The sequence below is a fragment of the Coregonus lavaretus genome (genome assembly GCF_964263955.1).
Source record: "Coregonus lavaretus genome assembly, chromosome: 1".
Taxonomy (NCBI): domain Eukaryota; kingdom Metazoa; phylum Chordata; class Actinopteri; order Salmoniformes; family Salmonidae; genus Coregonus; species Coregonus lavaretus.
This window is the reverse complement of record NC_139988.1, coordinates 71424758-71446502: the sequence shown is the minus strand read 5'-3', so window position 1 is coordinate 71446502 and position 21745 is coordinate 71424758. Positions and strand designations below refer to the sequence as shown.

Sequence of the window (21745 nt, the reverse complement as noted above, 5' to 3'; positions counted from 1 at the left end):
AAAATCTGGACCCCTACAAATCATCTGGGCTAGACAATCTGGACCCTTTCTTTCTAAAACTAGCCGCCGAAATTGTCGCAACCCCTATTACTAGCCTGTTCAACCTCTCTTTCGTAACGTCTGAGATCCCCAGAGATTGGAAAGCTGCCGCGGTCATCCCCCTCTTCAAAGGGGGTGACACTCTAGATCCAAACTGTTACAGACCCATATCCATCCTGCCCTGCCTTTCAAAAGTTTTTGAAAGCCAAGTCAACAAACAGATCACCGACCATTTCGAATCCCACCGTACCTTCTCTGCTATGCAATCCGGTTTCCGAGCTGGTCATGGGTGCACTTCAGCCACGCTCAAGGTCCTAAACGATATTATAACCGCGATCGATAATAGACAGTACTGTGCAGCCGTTTTCATTGACCTGGCCAAGGCTTTCGACTCTGTCAACCACCGCATTCTTATTGGCAGACTAAATAGCCTTGGTTTCTCAAATGACTGCCTCGCCTGGTTCACCAACTACTTCTCAGATAGAGTTCAATGTGTCAAATCGGAGGGCCTGTTGTCTGGACCTATGGCAGTCTCTATGGGGGTGCCACAGGGTTCAATTCTTGGGCCAACTCTTTTCTCTGTGTATATCAATGACGTCGCTCTTGCTGCTGGTGACTCTCAGATCCACCTCTACGCAGACGACACCATTTTGTATACATCTGGCCCTTCATTGGACACTGTGTTAACAAACCTCCAAACGAGCTTCAATTCCATACAACACTCCTTCAGTAGCCTCCAACTGCTCTTAAACACTAGTAAAACTAAATGCATGCTCTTCAACCGAACGCTGCTTGCACCCGCCCACCCGACTAGAATCACTACTCTAGACGGGTCTGACCTAGAGTATGTGGACAACTACAAATATCTAGGTGTCTGGTTAGACTGTAAACTCTCCTTCCAGACTCACATTAAGAATCTCCAATCCAAAGTTAAATCTAGAATCGGTTTCCTATTTCGCAACAAAGCCTCCTTCACTCATGCTGCCAAACATGCCCTCGTAAAACTGACTATCCTACCGATCCTTGACTTCGGCGATGTCATTTACAAAATAGCCTCCAACACTCTACTCAGCAAATTGGATGTTGTCTATCACAGTGCCATCCGTTTTGTCTCCAAAGCCCCATATAATACCCACCACTGTGACCTGTACGCTCTTGTTGGCTGGTCCTCACTACATATTCGTCGCCAAACCCACTGGCTCCAGGCCATCTATAAATCACTGCTAGGCAAATCCCCGCCTTATCTTAGCTCATTGGTCACCATAGCAACACCCACCCGTAGTCTGCGCTCCAGCGGGTATATCTCACTGGTCATCCCCAAAGCCAACACCTCCTTTGGCCGCAATTCCTTCCAGTTCTCTGCTGCCAATGACTGGAACAAATTGCAAAAATCTCTGAAGCTGGAGACACTTATCTCCCTCACTAACTTTAAGCATCAGTTGTCAGAGCACCTTACCGATCACTGCACCTGTACACAGCCCATCTGAAATTAGCCCGCCCAACTACCTCATCCCTATATTGTTATTTATTTTGCTCATTTGTACCCCAGTATCTCTATTTGCACATCATCTCTTGCACATCATTCCAGTGTTAATACTAAATTGTAATTATTTTGCACTATAGCCTATTTTATTGCCTTACCTCCATAACTTGCTAAATTTGCACACACTGTATATATATGTATTTCTGTTGTATTTTTGACTTTGTTTTGTTTTACCCCATATGTAACTCTGTGTTGTTGTTTTTTATCGCACTGCTTTGCTTTATCTTGGCCAGGTCGCAGTTGTAAATGAGAACTTGTTCTCAACTGGTTTACCTGGTTAAATAAAGGTGAAATAAAATAAAATAAAAATAAAACCTACCGCTCTCCAGGTCGCTGAGGCACTATTCCAGCAGGTCTTCCGGCACTATGGCCTTCCGGAGCACATCGTTTTTGACCATGGTCCCAATTTGACATCGCGGGTATGGAGAGCCTTTATGGAGAAGCTGGGGGCCACGGTCAGCCGGGTACTGGCCTCAGTCCAATGGGCACGTGGAGAGGATCAACCAGGAGCTGGAGAGGTTCCTTAGGCATCACTGCCATGACCAACAGGGGGAGTAGGCCTGGTTCCTTCCCTGGGCGGAGTACGCCCAGAACTCACTTCGTCACTCCTCCACTGGGCTGACTCCCTTTCAGTGCGTCCTGGGATATCAGCCGGCCCTGGCTTAGTGGACTCCGAGCCAGACCGAGGCCCCTGCAGTGGACAAGTGGTTCCGACGCGCAGAGGAGGTTTGGAATGCCACCCACGTGAGGCTCCAGCGCGCTGTCAGGCGGACCACCACCGCAGTGAGGCTCCCGTGTTCCATCCTGGTGATCGCGTCTGACTCTCCACCGCAGGGTCAATGAGGTAACTTATCGTCTACAACTTCCCACCAACTACCGGATCTCACCCTCTTTTCATGTTTCCCTCCTCAGGCCAGTGGTTCCTGGTCCCCTTGCTGATGCCATCGCCCGCGACATCACTCCGCCTCCCCTGGACATCGAGGGGACCCCTGCCTATGCAGTTAGGTCCCTCCTGGACTCCCGACGTTGTGGGAGTCGGCTCCAGTACCTGGTGGACTGGGAGGGGTACGGTCCTGGGGAGCGCTGTTGGGTCCCGGTGTTCGACATCCTGGACCCCAACATCGTCCCGGGATTTCCATCTCTGCCGACCGGCCCGCTCCTCGCCCTCTAGGCCGTCCTCCGGGCCGGCGTCATCCTGCGGCTGGAGCCGCACATCCGGGGGGGGGGGGGGGGGGGGGGGGGGGTACTGTCATGCCTACTCCCGCTGCCCCGCTCCCTCGCTCAACGTCGCTAGGTTACTAACCACCGGCCCTGGCAACCATCATTACGCACACCTGCTCCCCATCATTATGCACACCTGGACATCATTATTTCCTTGATTTCCCTCCCTTTATTTAGCCATCAGTCACTAGGTAGTATTGTTTTCATTCACGTTCTGTACGCTTCTCATGTTTTGTTCATCTGTATTTATCATTATTAAACTCACCTTCTGCACCTGCTTCCTGACTTCCGCGGTATACGTAACAGTATTCAACCGTACATGCTGATATAGCTTCCTCTTTCAAAACTCAAGCATAATTATATATCAATTTCAAAGGAAGAATTCTAAAGAAAATAAAAGCTCAGTCACAAGCTTTCATGGCACCTGAGCTGTGACATGATCAAGGTGCTCAGTTGTCTTGAAGCTATGCCAGTGGAGAGCAGTACTCAAACACACAGACAAGAACAAACCTAGCTGTCTATAGAGTGATGGCAAACTTTACATCGACTTGTCTCTCCCTTTCTTCTCTGTCTGTGTAGCCCTTTACACTCGTATCCTTACACAGGTTGAAAATGGCAGATTTGGGCACTGATAATCACCTAAATTGGAACGGAGTGGCTGTACAGTAACATGCTATAAATGTTGTCAGAGCTCAGGCTCTGCACTTCACAACGCTGTATGGGTTTTGACTGACAGCCGTTCTGAACTTAAGCACCACACACTACAAGAAGTTGCCTCCATCACTCCAGCTTATTGGGTAACTTTTTTTCAAATGTTTTGTCTGAGTGAGGGAAATGCTGTAATTAAGAGGACTCTATGTATTTTGAAAGATGTGACGTTGACGATTATAATAAATACCACTTTGATGTCCTACAAGCAAGCCAAACACCCATGAGTCCAAATAAGCACTTCACATTTCCATATAAAACACTTGTCCAGTGTCAACGTTTAAGATCACTATGTTTGATGTATAGTTACAAGATGACATGGCGTCATACCCTGCTTTGTTCTTAACAGAATGAGCCTATGTTTGTCTATTGAGAAGAAAATTTGATCTGTTTCTCTGAATTGCCCTGTGAAAGCCTAACACCAAGATCATATTTTATAACTTAGCTACCCATGTTGGCAATAGAACACGCTTTCAAATTACACCTGACCAAGATTTCGATTTATAATGGGCCGTTTTTGGATAAACAACGAAAGTAATTGTGTGATGGCGGGGATGCAGGGCTGTGTTCCAAACAAAACAACTGTGCTTGCCCTAGTTCCTCAACAGCACAGCTAGGAGAGCTCAGAAAGCACCTTATAGTTGAAGATTCTTCTTTGAGTCATAAAAGTGCATTGAAATTACTTAGGAAGTGCACACACTTTGGTGTGTGGCCACTTGGAGACAGCAGTTAGTCCTCTCACTCAAACCCTTGAAATGTTTTTGTCTTATGTTGCACCTACCCCACATTTTCCAGGAATATTCTTATCATGTTACTGAATGTATCCAGAGTATTTTCAGATTTCGTTATCAACAAATGTGGCAAAAAGTACAGTCAATATAAAATGCACATATAATCAACAGTGTAATGTTTGGATTCAGTCTTGTGTCAGGTGAACTGTTGTGTCCTCACCTTTAGTCTAATAATTTTCCCATAATCTCCAAAATGTTCCCTTTCAATTGCTACCATGCCTTTACATATGCTTTTCGTATTTCTTATGTAAGACACATTTTTATCTAGCACTATCCATATAGGCCAATTCCCACGAGTGTAAAGGGTTCACTCATCTTCTGTAGGTCCCTCAAATAGCCCAGCATGCCTCTTGGGCCATCCAAGAGCCTGTCGCACCAAAAGGGAGCATTGGAGAGCACAAAAGACTCCTATTAGCCCTGGTCTCCCTCTGTCTGCAGTACGCTACCGAAATAACGCCATCACATCCACCAGCCACCCCAAAGGCCTTTCCATGACTGTTCAATAGACTCCCTTTATAATAAGCTCACATAAAGCATTGATTTAATCCAGGGAGGAAGTATAAAGACATTGGAATCTGCGGTGATGCTGATCATGGGGAATTCCAGGTTTGGAGGACTGCGATGGCCACGGGCGAAATGATATAAAAGTTATTCAGAGCCACTGGTGATCATGACCTTTCAAGTGGCCCCAGGAGACATAGAGGGTGGTCTTTGTGGTCTTTGTATGGGATGAGTCTATGTGGACAGACGAGTATGGAGTGGCATTTACATCTCTAGCCCAACAATGTCCATACTGTGGTGAGGGAGATAGAGATATTATCTGATAGAGTCATATAGGGCTGATATAGTGCAGGGTTAGGGTTAGCACTGTGGTGGTGGTTCTTTATACAATATGTATCATTGATTGACAACACAGTACAATGGCTCCAACTCATCTCTGATTGTCAAGAAAAGTATGTGCTGGATGTGAACCGATGTTCAGACTGTGTGTGTGTGTGTGTGTGCGTGCCTGCCTGCGTGCATGTGTGTGTGTGTGTGTGTGCGTGCCTGCGTGCGTGTGGTCTCTGTTTTGGTCTCTCACTCGGTGTTTGAGCTAACTCTATTTGCTTCCCGATCTCCCCATACTACATAACATCCCTGTAACATTAGGTAGCTGACGTACAGTAGCGTTAGCCCTCCGTCTCTCCTACCTTGACATTGCAAGCTAATAGATGTGTGAGCTAGTCATACGTGTGCCATGGCTTTGTGTGTTTAGTTTTCTCCCTTTTCCTCATTTGTGCTTTATTCTATTTACTATTTAGAAGTGCTTTATTTATTTAGTCCACATGTGTGGTTTGTTTCACTATTTGAATAGGCCTAAACTATTTATTCATATATTACATATTTTGCTTGAACTTGATAACCCTTTTTTTTGTGTTTGTCTAGTTGAATGAATGAGGGAATGAGTGAGTCAAGTAGTTGCCCGAAATGGAACCAGGGGCCCAACACACCTGATGAGCATTAACAAGCTGTCACCTGCATAAAGGTAGCTCTTCAGTCAGTGCTGGGGATTCGACACTGCAGCAAACCAGCCACACAGCAGATGACAGGGCTCACTCAAACCATCAAAACTACCTGGGGAGAGGGGAGCTGCTACTGAAGCGAATGAGACCCTGCATGGGAAGAGCCGAGCGATCGAACGACATCAACCGAAGCCCCGTGTAGCTCAGTTGGTAGAGCATGGCACTTGCAATGCCAGGGTTGTGGGTTCGATTCCCACAGGGGGCCAGTATATATATATATTTTTTACATTTATGTATGCACTCACTAACTGTAAGTCGCTCTGGATAAGAGCGTCTGCTAAATGACTAAAATGTAAATGTAAAGTACTGCTACGTTTTCATTGTGATTACGTTACTGATTTCAGCTCCCCCCTCTCTCCAGTGAAACCAAGATGTGATGACCGAGACACACGTGACTGCCAAACGGAGCCACAGCGGGCTACTAAGAACTTTGGCGTGCATGTGGTTGGAACCCAGCCGGTGCGCCATGGACGCAACCACAACAACGACCGCTCTGGGAGAGGGCTGGTATCCAATCTAAGACTAACTCTGGCATGAATGTGGTGTGTGTGTGCCCGGGCCTGTCTTTGTCTTTGTGTTTTGTTCTGTTTTAATTTATTGTAATCCCTTTCTAAACAAAAAGAGAAAATAAATATTAAAGAACTGTAACTCTGACTGTCTGCCTCCTGCCTGTGTTTGAGGTTTTCGGATCCTAAAGAACCTTGGTTTTTGACACTAGCTCTATTTGCTTCCAGAGTTCTGCATGCAAAATTAACGTTGGCTTTCAGTCTCTCTGTAACATTAGCTCTGTCTCTCCTACCTTGGCAAACGGTGTCACTGAAGGATTTGCAGGCCTGGATCTCCAGCTCTTCGTCCTCGTCGCAGATGGTGCAGGGCAGGCAGGGCTCCCGCGAACTCTCCTGGTCAGAGTACGTATCTCTTGCGCACACCTCGCACACGGTGTCGCGTTCGTGTTCACAGCCGTACAGCATGCCGTGGCCCTCAGGGCACTTGGTGCAGCTCTCACACTGGCTGGACAGCTCGTTGAGGTAGTAGCCATAGTCGCAAACGCAGATAGCATCGTTGGAGTCGGTGCAGGGCGTCTTCATGCGGAGAAGGCCCATGCAGCGGGTGCACGGCTGGCACGTCTCGGTGTGGCTGAAGTTCTCTGCAAACGTCTCGCCTTGGAGAAAATAGAGAAAATAATATAGTTATATAGGGTTGCAATATTCTGGTAACTTTCCCAAATTTCCCAGGTTTTCCAGAAATCCTTGTTGGTGGATTCCACATTTCTTGCTTATTCCCTCCTGATTCCAGGAATCTTCCAACTGGGATTTCTGGAAAATCTGGGAATGTTGTGAAAGCTAGTGATGCTCCAGAGGTTTTGTATAATTTCAGCCAGTAGTTTTGAAAGTAGTGCTAACGAGCCAAAACCGGTCCCTGAAAATTGCACAATTGTGTACTACGTCATCCATTTGATATGTTATGTCCTACTACCACCCCCTCATTTTGTCATGTGAATACAATCAATAAGAAAAACAATTTCAATCCCAAGACCTTCTTTGAACATTGACCCATCTAGAGACATATTGTAGTTTGACAGAGGTGAGTGTTATGCATGTTCTTAGAAATACATCTTACTGGTGACCCAAAGGTTAGAAGTTCGATTCCAAGGTGCTATGCCCCTTGAGGCAATTCCTCCTACAGTGCCTTGCAAAAATATTCATCCCCCTTGGCGTTTTTCCTATTTTGTTGCATTACAACCTGTAATTTAAATTGATTTTTATTTGGATTTAATGTAATGGACATACACAAAATAGTCCAAATTGGTGAAGTGAAATGAAAAAAATAACTTGTTTCAAAGAATTCAAAAAAATAAATAACAGAAAAGTGGTGCGTGCATATATATTCACCCCCTTTGCTATGAAGCCCCTAAAATAAGATCTGGTGAAACCAATTACCTTCAGAAGTCACATAATTAGTTAAATAAAGTCCACCTGTGTGCAATCTAAGTGTCACATGATCTCAGTATATATACACCTGTTCTGAAAGGCCCCAGAGTCTGCAACACCACTAAGTGGCACCACTAAGAAAGCAGCACCATGAAGACCAAGGAGCACTCCAAACAAGTCAGGGACAAAGTTGTGGAGAAGTACAGATCAGGGTTGGATTATAAAAAAATATCAGAAACTTTGAACATCCCACGGAGCACCATTAAATCCATTATAAAAAAATTGAAAGAATATGGCACCACAACAAACCTGCCAAGAGAGGGCCGCCCACCAAAACTCACGGACCAGGCAAGGAGGGCATTAATCAGAGAGGCAACAAAGAGACCAAAGATAACCCTGAAGGAGCTGCAAAGCTCCACAGCGGAGATTGGGGTATCTGTCCATAGGACCACTTTAAGCCGTACACTCCACAGAGCTGGGCTTTACGGAAGAGTGCCCAGAAAAAAGCCATTGCTTAACGAAAAATATAAGCAAACACATTTGGTGTTCACCAGATGGCATGTGGGAGACTCCCCAAACATATGGAAGAAGGTACTCTGGTCAGATGAGACCAAAATTGAGCTTTTTGGCCATCAAGGAAAACGCTATGTCTGGCGCAAACCCAACACCTCTCATCACCCCGAGAACATCATCCCCACAGTGAAGCATGGTGGTGGCAGCATCATGCTGTGGGGATGTTTTCATCGGCAGGGACTGGGAAACTGGTCAGAATTAAAGGAATGATGGATAGCGCTAAATACAGAATTCTTGAGGGAAACCTGTTTCAGTCTTCCAGAGATTTGAGACTGGGACGGAGGTTCACCTTCCAGCAGGACAATGACCCTAAGCATACTGCTAAAGCAACACTCGGGTGGTTTAAGGGGAAACATTTAAATGTCTTGGAATGGCCTAGTCAAAGCCCAGACCTCAATCCAATTGAGAATCTGTGGTATGACTTAAAGATTACTGTATACCAGCGGAACCCATCCAACTTGAAGGAGCTGCAGCAGTTTTGCCTTGAAGAATGGGCAAAAATCCCAGTGGCTAAATGTGCCAAGCTTATAGAAACATACCCCAAGAGACTTGCAGTGGTAATTGCTGCAAAAAGTGGCTCTATAAAGTATTGACTTTGGGGGGTGAATAGTTATGCACACTCAAGTTTTCTGTTTTTTTGTCTTATTTCTTGTTTGTTTCACAAGAAAAAATATTTTGCATCTTCAAAGTGGTAGGCATGTTTTGTAAATCAAATGATACAAACCCCCCAAAAATCTATTTTAATTCCTGGTTGTAAGGCAACAAAATAGGATGCCAAGGGGGGTGATTACTTTCGCAAGCCACTGTATGTTACTCCAGTGGGTAGATATGCAACTGCTTGAAGGGCAATAAGTGTTAGCAAAGGCCATGTAAGCCACTTTGGGAAAGGATCTTCTGAAAAAAATATGAAAATGTTATAGAGTAAAACAACTCAATTTTGACCCACGATATCAAGCACAAGCTGGAGGGTTCTTTTGAGATTTTTTTTTTTTTTTTTAGATATGTGAGGTCTATTCAGAAAGTTGTATGAATCTATACTATTTCAAAGGAGATCTATGCAAAAGTATCCATCAATATTGCATGTTTCATGGAGTTGTAGTTGGACTGGATAGAGAACTGGGAAACACTAAATTATGCAACAGACCTATTTGTAAGAGCCGTTGTGATGTTCTTGTTCTTCTTGAGTGTGTGTGTCTGTCTGTCTTCGACTAAATGGCAAGTAGTGAGCATGTTGAAAATGAATGAGGATGTACAGTTGTGTGTAGGGGTGTAGTGTAGTGCAAGGACAGTTATGCTGTGGTCTGTATGCTCAATGTCCCATGGCATATCAAGTGTTTTCTTTCTGCAACATTGGCACACCAACCAGGACAAATACTGCGTAAAACGTAAAAATACAACATTTTTGGAGAAAGAGAAACTATCCTGATAAACCGTTGAGGTCATGAAGTGTCTGCCTACTACAGTATCCAAGGAAGTGTTGCAGAAATGCCACTTGGTCTCTTTATTGCTCTGCAAGTTACAGTGCTAGTGACCATCATTCATAGACCATTGCCTTATGGTTCAATAGATAGTGCCTTGAAAAAGTATTCAGACCGTTGGATTTCTTCACATTTAATTGTGTTACCAAGTGGGATTAAAATGGATTTAACTGTAATTTTCTTGTCATAATCTACACAAAATACTTTAATGTCAAAGTAGAAGAAATGTTTACTTTTTAAAGATTTTATATATATATATATATATATATATATATATATATATATATATATATATATATAAAAATCTTTAAAAAGTAAACATTTCTTCTACTTTGACATTAAAGTATTTTGTGTAGATTATGACAAGAAAATTACAGTTAAATCCATATACAGTGGGGAAAAAAAGTATTTAGTCAGCCACCAATTGTGCAAGTTCTCCCACTTAAAAAGATGAGAGAGGCCTGTAATTTTCATCATAGGTACACGTCAACTATGACAGACAAAATGAGAATTATTTTTCCAGAAAATCACATTGTAGGATTTTTAATGAATTTATTTGCAAATTATGGTGGAAAATAAGTATCTGGTCAATAACAAACGTTTCTCAATACTTTGTTATATACCCTTTGTTGGCAATGACACAGGTCAAACGTTTTCTGTAAGTCTTCACAAGGTTTTCTCACACTGTTGCTGGTATTTTGGCCCATTCCTCCATGCAGTTCTCCTCTACAGCAGTGATGTTTTGGGGCTGTCGCTGGGCAACACGGACTTTCAACTCCCTCCAAAGATTTTCTATGGGGTTGAGATCTGGAGACTGTCTAGGCCACTCCAGGACCTTGAAATGCTTCTTACGAAGCCACTCCTTCGTTGCCCGGGCGGTGTGTTTGGGATCATTGTCATGCTGAAAGACCCAGCCACGTTTCATCTTCAATGCCCTTGCTGATGGAAGGAGGTTTTCACTCAAAATCTCACGATACATGGCCCCATTCATTCTTTCCTTTACACTGATCAGTCGTCCTGTTCCCTTTGCAGAAAAACAGCCCCAAAGCATGATGTTTCCACCCCCATGCTTCACAGTAGGTATGGTGTTCTTTGGATGCAACTCAGCATTCTTTGTCCTCCAAACACGACGAGTTGAGGTTTTACCAAAAAGTTATATTTTGGTTTCATCTGACCATATGACATTCTCCCAATCCTCTTCTGGATCATCCAAATGCACTCTAGCAAACTTCAGACGGGCCTGGCTTAAGCAGGGGGACACGTCTGGCACTGCAGGATTTGAGTCCCTGGCGGCGTAGTGTGTTACTGATGGTAGGCTTTGTTACTTTAGTCCCAGCTCTCTGCAGGTCATTCACTAGGTCCCCCCGTGTGGTTCTGGGATTTTTGCTCACCGTTCTTGTGATTATTTTGACCCCACGGGGTGAGATCTTGCGTGGAGCCCCAGATCAAGGGAGATTATCAGTGGTCTTGTATGTCTTCCATTTCCTAATAATTGCTCCCACAGTTGATTTCTTCAAACCAAGCTGCTTACCTATTGCAGATTCAGTCTTCCCAGCCTGGTGCAGGTCTACAATTTTGTTTCTGGTGTCCTTTGACAGCTCTTTGGTCTTGGCCATAGTGGAGTTTGGAGTGTGACTGTTTGAGGTTGTGGACAGGTGTCTTTTATACTGATAACAAGTTCAAACAAGTGCCATTAATACAGGTAACGAGTGGAGGACAGAGGAGCCTCTTAAAGAAGAAGTTACAGGTCTGTGAGAGCCAGAAGTCTTGCTTGTTTGTAGGTGACCAAATACTTATTTTCCACCATAATTTGCAAATAAATTCATAAAAAATCCTACAATGCGATTTTCTGGATTATTTTTTCTCAATTTGTCTGTCATAGTTGACGTGTACCTATGATGAAAGTTACAGGCCTCTCTCATCTTTTTAAGTGGGAGAACTTGCACAATTGGTGGCTGACTAAATACTTTTTTCCCCCAATGTATATATATATATATATATATATATATATATATATATATATACAGTACCAGTCAAAAGTTTGGACACACCTACTCATTAAAGTTTTTTTTTTTTTTTTACTATATTCTACATTGTAGAATAATAGTGAAGACATCAAAACTATGAAATAACGCATATGGAATCATGTAGTAACCAAAAACGTGTTTAACAAATCAAAATATATGTTATATTTGAGATTCTTCAAATAGGCACCTTTGTCTTGATGACAGCTTTGCACACTCTCAACCAACTTCACCTGGAATGCTTTTCCAACAGTCTTGAAGAAGTTCCCACATATGTTGAGCACTTGTTGGCTGCTTTTCCTTCACTCTGTGGTCCGACTCATCCCAAACCATCTCAATAGGGTTGAGGTCGGGGGATTGTGGAGGCCAGGTCATCTGATGCAGCACTCCATCACTCTCCTTCTTGGTAAAATAGCCCTTACTCAGCCTGGAGGTGTGTTGGGTCATTGTCCGGTTGAAAAACGAATGATAGTCCAACTAATCCCAAACCAGATGGGATGGTGTTTCACTGCAGAATGCTGTGGTAGCCATGCTGGTTAAGTGTGCCTTGAATTCTAAATAAATCACAGACAGTGTCACCAGCAAAACACCCCCACACCATAACACCTCCTCCTCCATGCTTTACGGTGGGAAATACACATGTGGAGATCATACGTTCACCCACACCGCGTCTCACAAAGACACGGCGGTTGGAACCAAAAATCTCCAGTTTGGACTCCAGACCAAAGCACAAATTTCCACCGGTCTAATGTCCATTGCTTGTGTTTCTTGGCCCAAGCAAGTCTCTTCTTATTATTGGTGTCCTTTAGTAGTGGTTTCTTTGCAGCAATTCGACCATGAAGGCCTGATTCACACAGTCTCCTCTGAACAGTTGATGTTGAGATGTGTCTGTTAATGTTAATAAAAGTGAAAAAAAAAAAATAACATTATTCACATACAGTAAGCTTTTCAGCGTTACTGATAGTTACAAATAAAATATTTCGGCACCGATTAATGGTTAAAAAAAAAGGTATGAGTAATAAAATAAGAAACACTTAAACTAAAGTGTAACAACCATGTTTGATAATGCATTTAACACATCTTAAGTATTTCCCTTAGAGATGATATATTCATATACAATATAGATGGTTAAAAAGGCACAATATAAATATGTACAAGACACTCAAGAATGACGCAAACAAATACACAAAGAACACATTCTTAACGGTCAAGCTGCAGGTGTGTAAAAATGCCTAATCTTCTTCAGGCTAAGTCTGTGAAGCATTTATTTGGGCTGCAATTTCTGAGGCTGGTAACTCTAATGAACTTATCCTCTGCAGCAGAGGTAACTCTGGGTCTTCCACTCCTATGGTGGTCCTCATGAGAGCCAGTTTCATCATAGCGCTTGATGGTTTTTGCGACTGCTTTTTGCGACTTGAAATGTTATGTATTGACTGACCTTCATGTCTTAAAGTAATGATGGACTGTTGTTTCTATTTGCTTATTTGAGCTGTTCTTGCCATATTATGGACTTAGTCTTTTACCAAATAGGGCTATCTTCTGTATACCCCCCCTACCTTGTCACAACACAACTGATTGGCTCAAACGCATTAAGAAGGAAAGAAATTCCACAAATTAACTTTTAAGAAGGCACACCTGTTAATTGAAATGCTTTCCAGGTGACTATCTCATGAAGCTTGTTGAGAGAATGCCAAGGGTGTGCAAATCTGTCATCAAGGCAAAGCGTGGCTATTTGAAGAATCTCAAATATAAAATACATTTTGATTTGTTTAACAATTTTTTGGTTACTACATGATTCCATATGTGTTATTTCATAGTTTTGATCTCTTCATTATTATTCTACAATGTAAAAAATAGTAAAAATAAAGAAAAACCCTTGAATGAGTAGGTGTGTCCAAACCTTTGACTGGTAGTGTATATATATACATATATACTATATATATATGTATATATATATAGTCGTTGCATAAGTATTCAGCTCCCCGAGTCCATACATGTTAGAAACACCTTTGGCAGCAATTACACCTGTGAGTCTTCTTGGGTAACTCTAAGAGTTTTGCACACCTGGATTGTGTAATATTATTATTTTCTAAATTCTTCAAGCTCTGTTAAGATGTTGGTGATCATGGCTAGACATCAATTTTCAAGTCTTGCCATAGTATTTCAAGCAGATTTATGTAAAAACTGTAACTTGGCCACTTAAGAACATTCACTGTCTTCTTGGTAAGCAACTCCAGTGTCGATTTGGCCTTGTGTTGTAGATTATCGTCCTGGTGAAAGGTGAATTCCTCTCCCAGTGTCTGGTGTAAAGCAGTCTGAAACAGGTTTTGCTCTAGCATTTTGCCTTAGCTTAGCCCTATCCCATTTCTTTGTATCCTTAAAAACTCCCCAGTATTTGCCCATATCAAGCATGCCCATGCCATGATGCAGCCACCGCCATGCTTGAAAATAAGGAGGCAGTTACTCAGTGATGTGTTGTGTTGGATTTGCCCCAAACATAGGCCAAAAAGTGTATTCCTTTGCCATGTTTTGTATATTTCCGTCCTTCGTCATTTAGGTCATTATTGTGGAGTCACTACAATGTTGTTGATCCATCCTCAGTTCTCTCCCATCACAGCCATTGAACTCTGTAGCTGTTTTAAAATCACCAATGGCCTAATGGTAACATCCTTGAGTAGTTTCATTCCTGTCCTGCAGCTCAGTTCAGAAGGATAGCTGTATCTTTGAGGTGTCTGGGTGGTTTAATACATAATTCAAAGCATAATTATTAACTAAACCATGCTTAAAGAGATATTTAATGTCTGATTTTTTATTGTTACCCATCTACTAATCACTGCCCTTTTTTATGAGGCTCTCGAAAAGCTCCCTAGTCTTTGTAGTTGAATCTGTGCTTGACCTTACAGATGTTATATGTATGGGGGACAGAGTGAAGGTTAGTCATTTAAAAATAATGTCAACCCCTATTATTAGTCCATGTAACTTTTTATGTGATTTGTTAAGCCAAATTGTACTCCTGAACTAATTTAGACTTGCCTAAACAAAGGGGCTGAATACTTATGCAAGGTCTATATTTTAGTTATAGAATTTATTATTAATCTTTAAAAATCCACTTTGACATTACAGAGTATTGTGTATATTGTTGATAAAACATGACAATTAAATCAATTTGAATCCCACTTTTTAACACCAGAAAATGTGAAGAAATCCAAGGGGTCAAAATACTTTTGCAAGGCATTGTATCTAATGGACTGTTAAGACAATGCTTGGGTATGTGTGTGCCTGCCTGTGTGTCAGATATGTGTCCACTCAGCCCCTCTGCCCCCCCCCCCCCCCCCCACCCCCCCTCACCCTTCCCCCCTTCCCCTGACCCATCACTGCTCTCAAAAGCATTATCATAATGCCACACATCAATAATTCAAGTAGTCAATACATTAATAAAGCTAGCCTGCAGCTGAGGTGGAGAGGAGGGAGTATAGGCTGTCTTTGCCTGGCTCAGCATTATAATAATATAAAAGCGGTACATTAGCCTGGAGCTAGCATTCAATCCATTCCTTTGTTTTGAACTCCCATAAAAGGACTCCGACTTTGCCAGCCGGTAACAGATGAGCATGTGTGTTAGCATGGAGTGTTTTTCGCTGGATGAGATGTGTATTTTTCTCATACAGCTGGTGTGTGTGTGTGTGTGTATGTGTGTGTGTGTGTGTGTGTGTGTGTGTGTGTGTGTGTGTGTGTGTGTGTGTGTGTGTGTGTGTGTGTGTGTGTGTGTGTGTGTGTGTGTGTGTGTGTGTGTGTGTGTGTGTGTGTGTGTGTGTGTGTGTGTATGTGTTCTCACACAGCTGGGTTAGCTTTGTTTTATCTTTCGTCGTCTATCTATCCAGTCCCAAGAACTCCTCTGTATGTTTCAGTTGGCCCTGATCAGCCCTGTTCTGTTCTGACCAAGTTCCACGTTCCAAGACTAAATGGTGTGTGGCTTTTGTTAAGCTTTTCTTCTCAAGCTACCACTGTGTCTGTCTCGCACTGTAAACTGACATAGCAGTTTGGTGGCCTAAAGCAGGGGAGAACGACTGCCTGCTTGCATTGAAGAGTTCAAGTTGAAAGCCGATCGCGGTACTGCAGGTATTGTTTCCAGAAAACAGGATCCCCCATTATAGTGAATGGGGAAATGGCGATCTTCATTGTCAATTTCCGTGGATATAAAAACATTTTTTTTACACAATCATGGTACCAATAATTACTTATATTTCAACAGATGTATGTCCTGGAACCGATTACTTTACAATCACACACAGACTAAGTTATAAGGATAATTTAGTTGCTAATGGCAGCCTGCAGTAACTTGGTCGGCCTTCAACTTGAGATACTCCATGAGAGGGGGAAGCACTGAGCTAGCCTGCAACGTCACTTCCTAGAGTAGCTCAAACTTGCAATGTTTCCACTGAGCATTCTCATAGGAAACAGTGGGGTGACATCATCGATGGCTTCGTCAAAATGGCTTTATAGTGATGAATGAAGTGCTGCCTCAAAGCCCACAATCAGTAGTGTTTCCCAATCCTGGTCCTGAGGCCCTAAAGTGGTGCACATTTTCGTTTAAGCCCAGCAATATCATATCTTATTCAACTTGATAATTAAGTTGATTAAGTTGGATAAGGTGTCTTAGGGCTTAGATAGAACAACGTGCTCCACTCCCCTTACATAGAGTTTTGTAATGAAATAGTTGTTTAATACTCATATGTATCTATACATACTGTATGTTATACTGTATGCCTACCGGTACCGGTACTCCTTGTATATAGTGTATGTAAATAGTTATTATTTGTGCTACTATTACCTTTTAAATGTTTAGCAAATTGTTCTTACTTTTTAACTCTGCATTGTTAGGAAAAGGCTCGTAAGTAAGCATTTCACGGTAAAGTCTAAAACCTGTTGTATTCGGTGCATGTGACAAATAAAATTTGATTTGATTTGATGTCTGATTCAAGTTCAATATTATGTCCAGACAAGACAGGCACAACACACTTAAACAAAATACATGTTATACTTCGTATGCAACCAGACCAGAAAGCAACAAACCCAAAGGAATTAAGATATTTTCCTTAACGAAATACCTTGTTCTTGGAATCAAAAACAAATTTGTGGAAAGCCCTGAAAAAAAAGTACATCCTTTAAAGTCTATATCATGTGTTTATATTACCAAAAAAGGAATTTGAAAAGTACAACCAGAGAAGCACTCACTCCTGGTCTGCATCCCAAATGGCAACCTATTCCCTATATAGAGCGTTACTTTTGACCAGGGCCCGTAGGGTGCCATTTGGGACGCAACCCTGATGTTATTTCTCTGAGAAACAACATGACCACTTAAAGTAGCCTAACTCATGTCATGAGTTGCATTATGGTCTTACAGAAATAGATGTACATAATTTCCCAGAAACTAGCCATGAATAAATTACAGAGTGCAGACCAATGCTGTCCTCCTTATCCTTAAAACCTAAAAACACTCTCACGACCCTGTCTGTGTGTCTGTCTGCCCTGTGGATTCTACAGTATATCTCTCTGGCTCACGCACAGACAGAGATACAGACAGAGACACACATGCACGCTCACACACACTGGCTAGAGTAGTGCTTACTTGACAGGGTGGCCCAGACCAGCCATGGGATTCACACACACGCGTGGCCAGAGAGGACTCTGGGAACCCGACAGGAACTGGCCCATAACCAGGGCCTTTGCAGCGCAGCCCCAACTTAACTAGGACCTCCTGACCTCGAACAATATGTCAGGGGAAGAAGTTAAAAATTGGCTCATCCTACATGGGAGACGGGTCCATCGTTTTAGTAGATGTAGAACATTCTCATTTTTGGAGCTTCTGATCCAAGAAACTAGTCTGGTCCCAGATCTGCTAACATGTTTGGCAAGACAATGAGTGAAAAGTAGGTAGCATGATAGCACAAACAGATCTGGGACCAGGCTACCAAGTAACAGTCTCAAACTGCTTTTTCTTTTATAATACTCCTTTATTGGGCTATTATTTTCCTATCATGCCAACCTGGTCTCAGGGCAATTTGTAGGATTGGGTAAGTAAATTGACACCCTCCATTTAGTATGAAAGATATTACTTTATATTACATTATGAATTTAATAGCGGTCGTACATTATCATACGAATTAGAGGACCTACAGTATCATACATCTTACCTGGTCATACAATAGCATACGAATTGGATGAAGTAATTTATCATACCGCTTGGAGAACGTATAGTATTATATGTATTTCTCTGAGAGTAGGTTGCTAGTTGGGTTGTAACAACAAAGGAAAATTACTGGGAGAATTTACATTTGTGGTTAGGAAAACTAATGACAAAAGTTAGGATAATTTATGTTAAAGGTTAGGAGAATTAGGTTAAGGTTAGGAGAAGGATTAGGGGAAGCGTTAACTAAAATGCTACAGTTGTCCCTGACGCGACTCGAACACGCAACCTTTGGATTGCTAGATGGTTGTGGTATATGCCCATGAAGTTTAATGTGTCTTAATAACAAATTGTATGTCATCTGTAAATACGAATAAAATTGTTAAATTACGAGTTGGTTTAGCCACGGAAAAAGACAGGAACCTTCACTAGACATGATAGGTTGAGATAATGGATGGACTGATAAGAGATGAGTTCTGATTGGTCTGCCATGTCGCAGGCTTCTGTCTATAACATGAGCTGCTCGGTATGTGTAGATGATCCTTGCTACCGCAGCTTTTTTGAAAGATATAACCATGGAGAACTGCAAAAGTGTTGCTACTGCTCTCAACAACATTGCTGCCCTGAATTTAGCAGGTGCTATCAGCAAAGGAAAAAGTTGTGAAGGACTACATTCTGGAGGACGATCATGCCATGATGACTCTCTCTGACTCTGAAAATGAATCAAACAATGATGAAATTCCTGACTTAGGTAAAAACATTTTCATTGAACCAGACATTGTAAAGTCTTCTAATGACAGTGATGGGTAAGAAACGGAGTGTTGTTGTCACGGAAGAGATTGACCGAGTTTTGAAATCAGAGGAATGCCCGGTGGAAGCAGAGTATGAGAAGGAGATGGAGAAAATTCTGATGTTTGATTGCAAATGTGGAAGGAGTCGAAAAGAGAACACAGAAGGCTGTTGTATAAAACACCTCTCTCTGGATTACATCTTCAAACTAAGTGCAACCATGGCATCCGTGACAGAGAGGGAGAAAGATCTGATGATTCTTATAGCATTGCACACAGTCAGTGTGAACTGGAGTGACTTGACACAACAGCCCAAGCAAGCTGTACAAACAAAACACATATGACAGAGGATTTCTTACTTAGTGAAAGGGGTTCCAGTCTGCCATGAAGCATTCATCCATGTATACAGGTAAGAGTCTAACTACATTTTCAGATATTATATGTTTCTAATTTTGTCAGAAAGTTGTCTTCATTGCAAGTTAAAGCGTACTGTTAGCTAGCTAGCTAACGTTAGCTGGCTGGCTCGCTAACTACGTATATGATCTGTGTAGTAATATTATTCATATCTCGGAAATCCATTTGCATTGCTATTTATAACCTACTGTTAGCTAGCTAGCTAACATTGAACCTAGTTGGTTATCTTTAGCTACCTGCAGAGTCATACTGCATAATTTCATGCATGGTGGCTAGCTATGACAATCCATTTGTATTGATACTGTATGGGTTGGGATTATGGTTCATTGTTTAGCTAGCTAGCTAGCTACATATCTAAACAAAAGACTCCACTTTGCCAGATGATTACATGACCCATCAACTTGTTAAGCATAAACGACACATAAACAACACATCTTATTATCTAAACTTAAGAGGTACATTGATGTTATGCAAGGTTATAATGTCTTGTCTATTTTTTGTCTAGTTTCCTGTTTTACAGCCTCAAAGCTCTGGAGCCTGGTGTTGTTGTTGCCAAGGAGCGTTCGGACTCAGTCGGGACCATGTTTCAGCTGCTGCGCAACGCTGACGTCCTTCCTACCAGAGATGGTCTGCCTACACTAGCACCACCAAACGTATCTTTTTGAGAAAATCTGAGAGTTTTGTGACGAAGAGGCGATGGACATCACATGCCCTGCACCAAAGTCAAGAGCAGGACAGAAACAGGCTCTCCGAATATAGATTCCCTGGTTCATGCGTTGTGCGGACGGCCCAGTTCATCACTGGGGGTGAGTTTCCAGTCATCCGGACTATCTGCACTGCCTCTATGCACATTCACATGACTCTCTCCTAACGCACACCATACGTTGCTGCTAATATATATTTTTTTATCCTGCATTTGTTATTGTTTTTGTTTTGAGGAAATTAGCATCCAGCATCGAGGTAAAATAAATGTAGTACATACTCTGCTGTCAAAGCCAAGTAGGGGTACAGACGGTGCTGCAGCACTCCCTGAAAAAAGGAGTGCACAAAAGGAGTGCACTGGGCCTTTACTATTCCTGCATTATCGGACCGATATAGCCGTCTGTAGCACGGGCAAACAAGGGCACGTGGAGAGGGCACTTGCTTTGGCACTCATAAGTACAGTACGTATTCACTCCAAAGTATTTATTGACTAGAGAAGTGTTTACTCGGTCTAGTGTACAGCATAATTACTGTTGGGAGGTTGGGAAATCATGATAACAGAACTCACTGTTCATCTGGGCCCATATTCATAAAACGTTTCAGAGGAGTGCTGATCTAGGATCAGGCCCTCCCCGTCCATATAATCGTATTCATTATGATCTAAAAGGCAAAACTGACTCCTTCACTCCTTCTCTTCTCTTCGCCTTATGAATACCGGCCAAGACTTACTTCATGTCCAATACAGCAGTACTGTGTGTACTGTACTATACTGAACTGTACTATACTGTACTGTCTATGGACTATAAGTACAATGGAGTATTGCTATGAGGAGGTCATAACCCTTAGGTGACCACATCATAATGTAATGAATGTCCAGACATTTACGGCTAAAGGGGGTGTAATCTGTAAACCACTATCAAGGCATGTTCATTAGACACATTTTGTGTGAATTCTGTGTGCGTGTGTGTGCGTGTGTGTGCGTGTATGTGCATACGTCTGTGTGCATGCACCCACACCCATGTATAAATGTGTAAGGGTGTGTACGTGTGTGTGTGTGTGTGTGTGTGTGTGTGTGTGTGTGTGTGTGTGTGTGTGTGTGTGTGTGTGTGTGTGTGTGTGTGTGTGTGTGTGTGTGTGTGTGTGTGTATGTGTGTGTGTGTGTGTGTGTGTGTGTGTGTGTGTACTCACTGTCAAGGCATGGGGCACAGACAGTCTGTGTTGCTCTACATGGCTTGATAACTCCCTCCCCGGGCTGGCACTGCTTGCAGCACTCCCCAGTGGTGGTGAAGTTGCCTGAGCTACAGGCCTCCTTATTGGCTAGAGCTCCGACCTGTCAATCAACAGAGAGACATAGATGAGGATGACTCATCAAACAACTGGGTACAAACAACAACAACACATGCACACACAGACACATGGCAAGGCCAAACGCACGCACACACAACATATGAAAAATGTATGCACTTACTAACTAAGTCGCTCTGGATAAGACCGTCTGCTAAATGACTAAAATGTCAAATGTAAAAACCAACATGCACACACACACACACAAATGATAGGGAGAACACATGAGAGCTCACTGTAGCCTCTAGAGCCATGAATGTGCACTTATAACACATAGCACACACACAAAGGCAAGGGCACTCACAGACATAAACTTGTGGTGGCTTTCCTGGTGGTTAACGTGCTTACAGGAGCTCAGACAAACACTGTGTGTGTGTGTGTGTGTGTGTGTGTGTGTGTGTGTGTGTGTGTGTGTGTGTGTGTGTGTGTGTGTGTGTGTGTGT

The 21745-nt window shown here is 42.6% G+C and overlaps 1 protein-coding gene across 1 annotated transcript in view; it reads right to left on the bottom strand.

Annotated features, from left to right (window-relative positions):
- The window catches only part of ngfrb (nerve growth factor receptor b), a gene marked incomplete at its 5' end in the record, with an annotated part of 73170 nt that overhangs the window by 45721 nt on the left and 5704 nt on the right, over positions 1-21745 (bottom strand). The window contains 2 exons of the mRNA XM_084160132.1: positions 6664-7026; positions 21147-21288. Coding sequence (XP_084016258.1) covers positions 6664-7026; positions 21147-21288 — 505 coding nt within the window. The remainder of the gene's footprint in view (positions 1-6663; positions 7027-21146; positions 21289-21745) is intronic.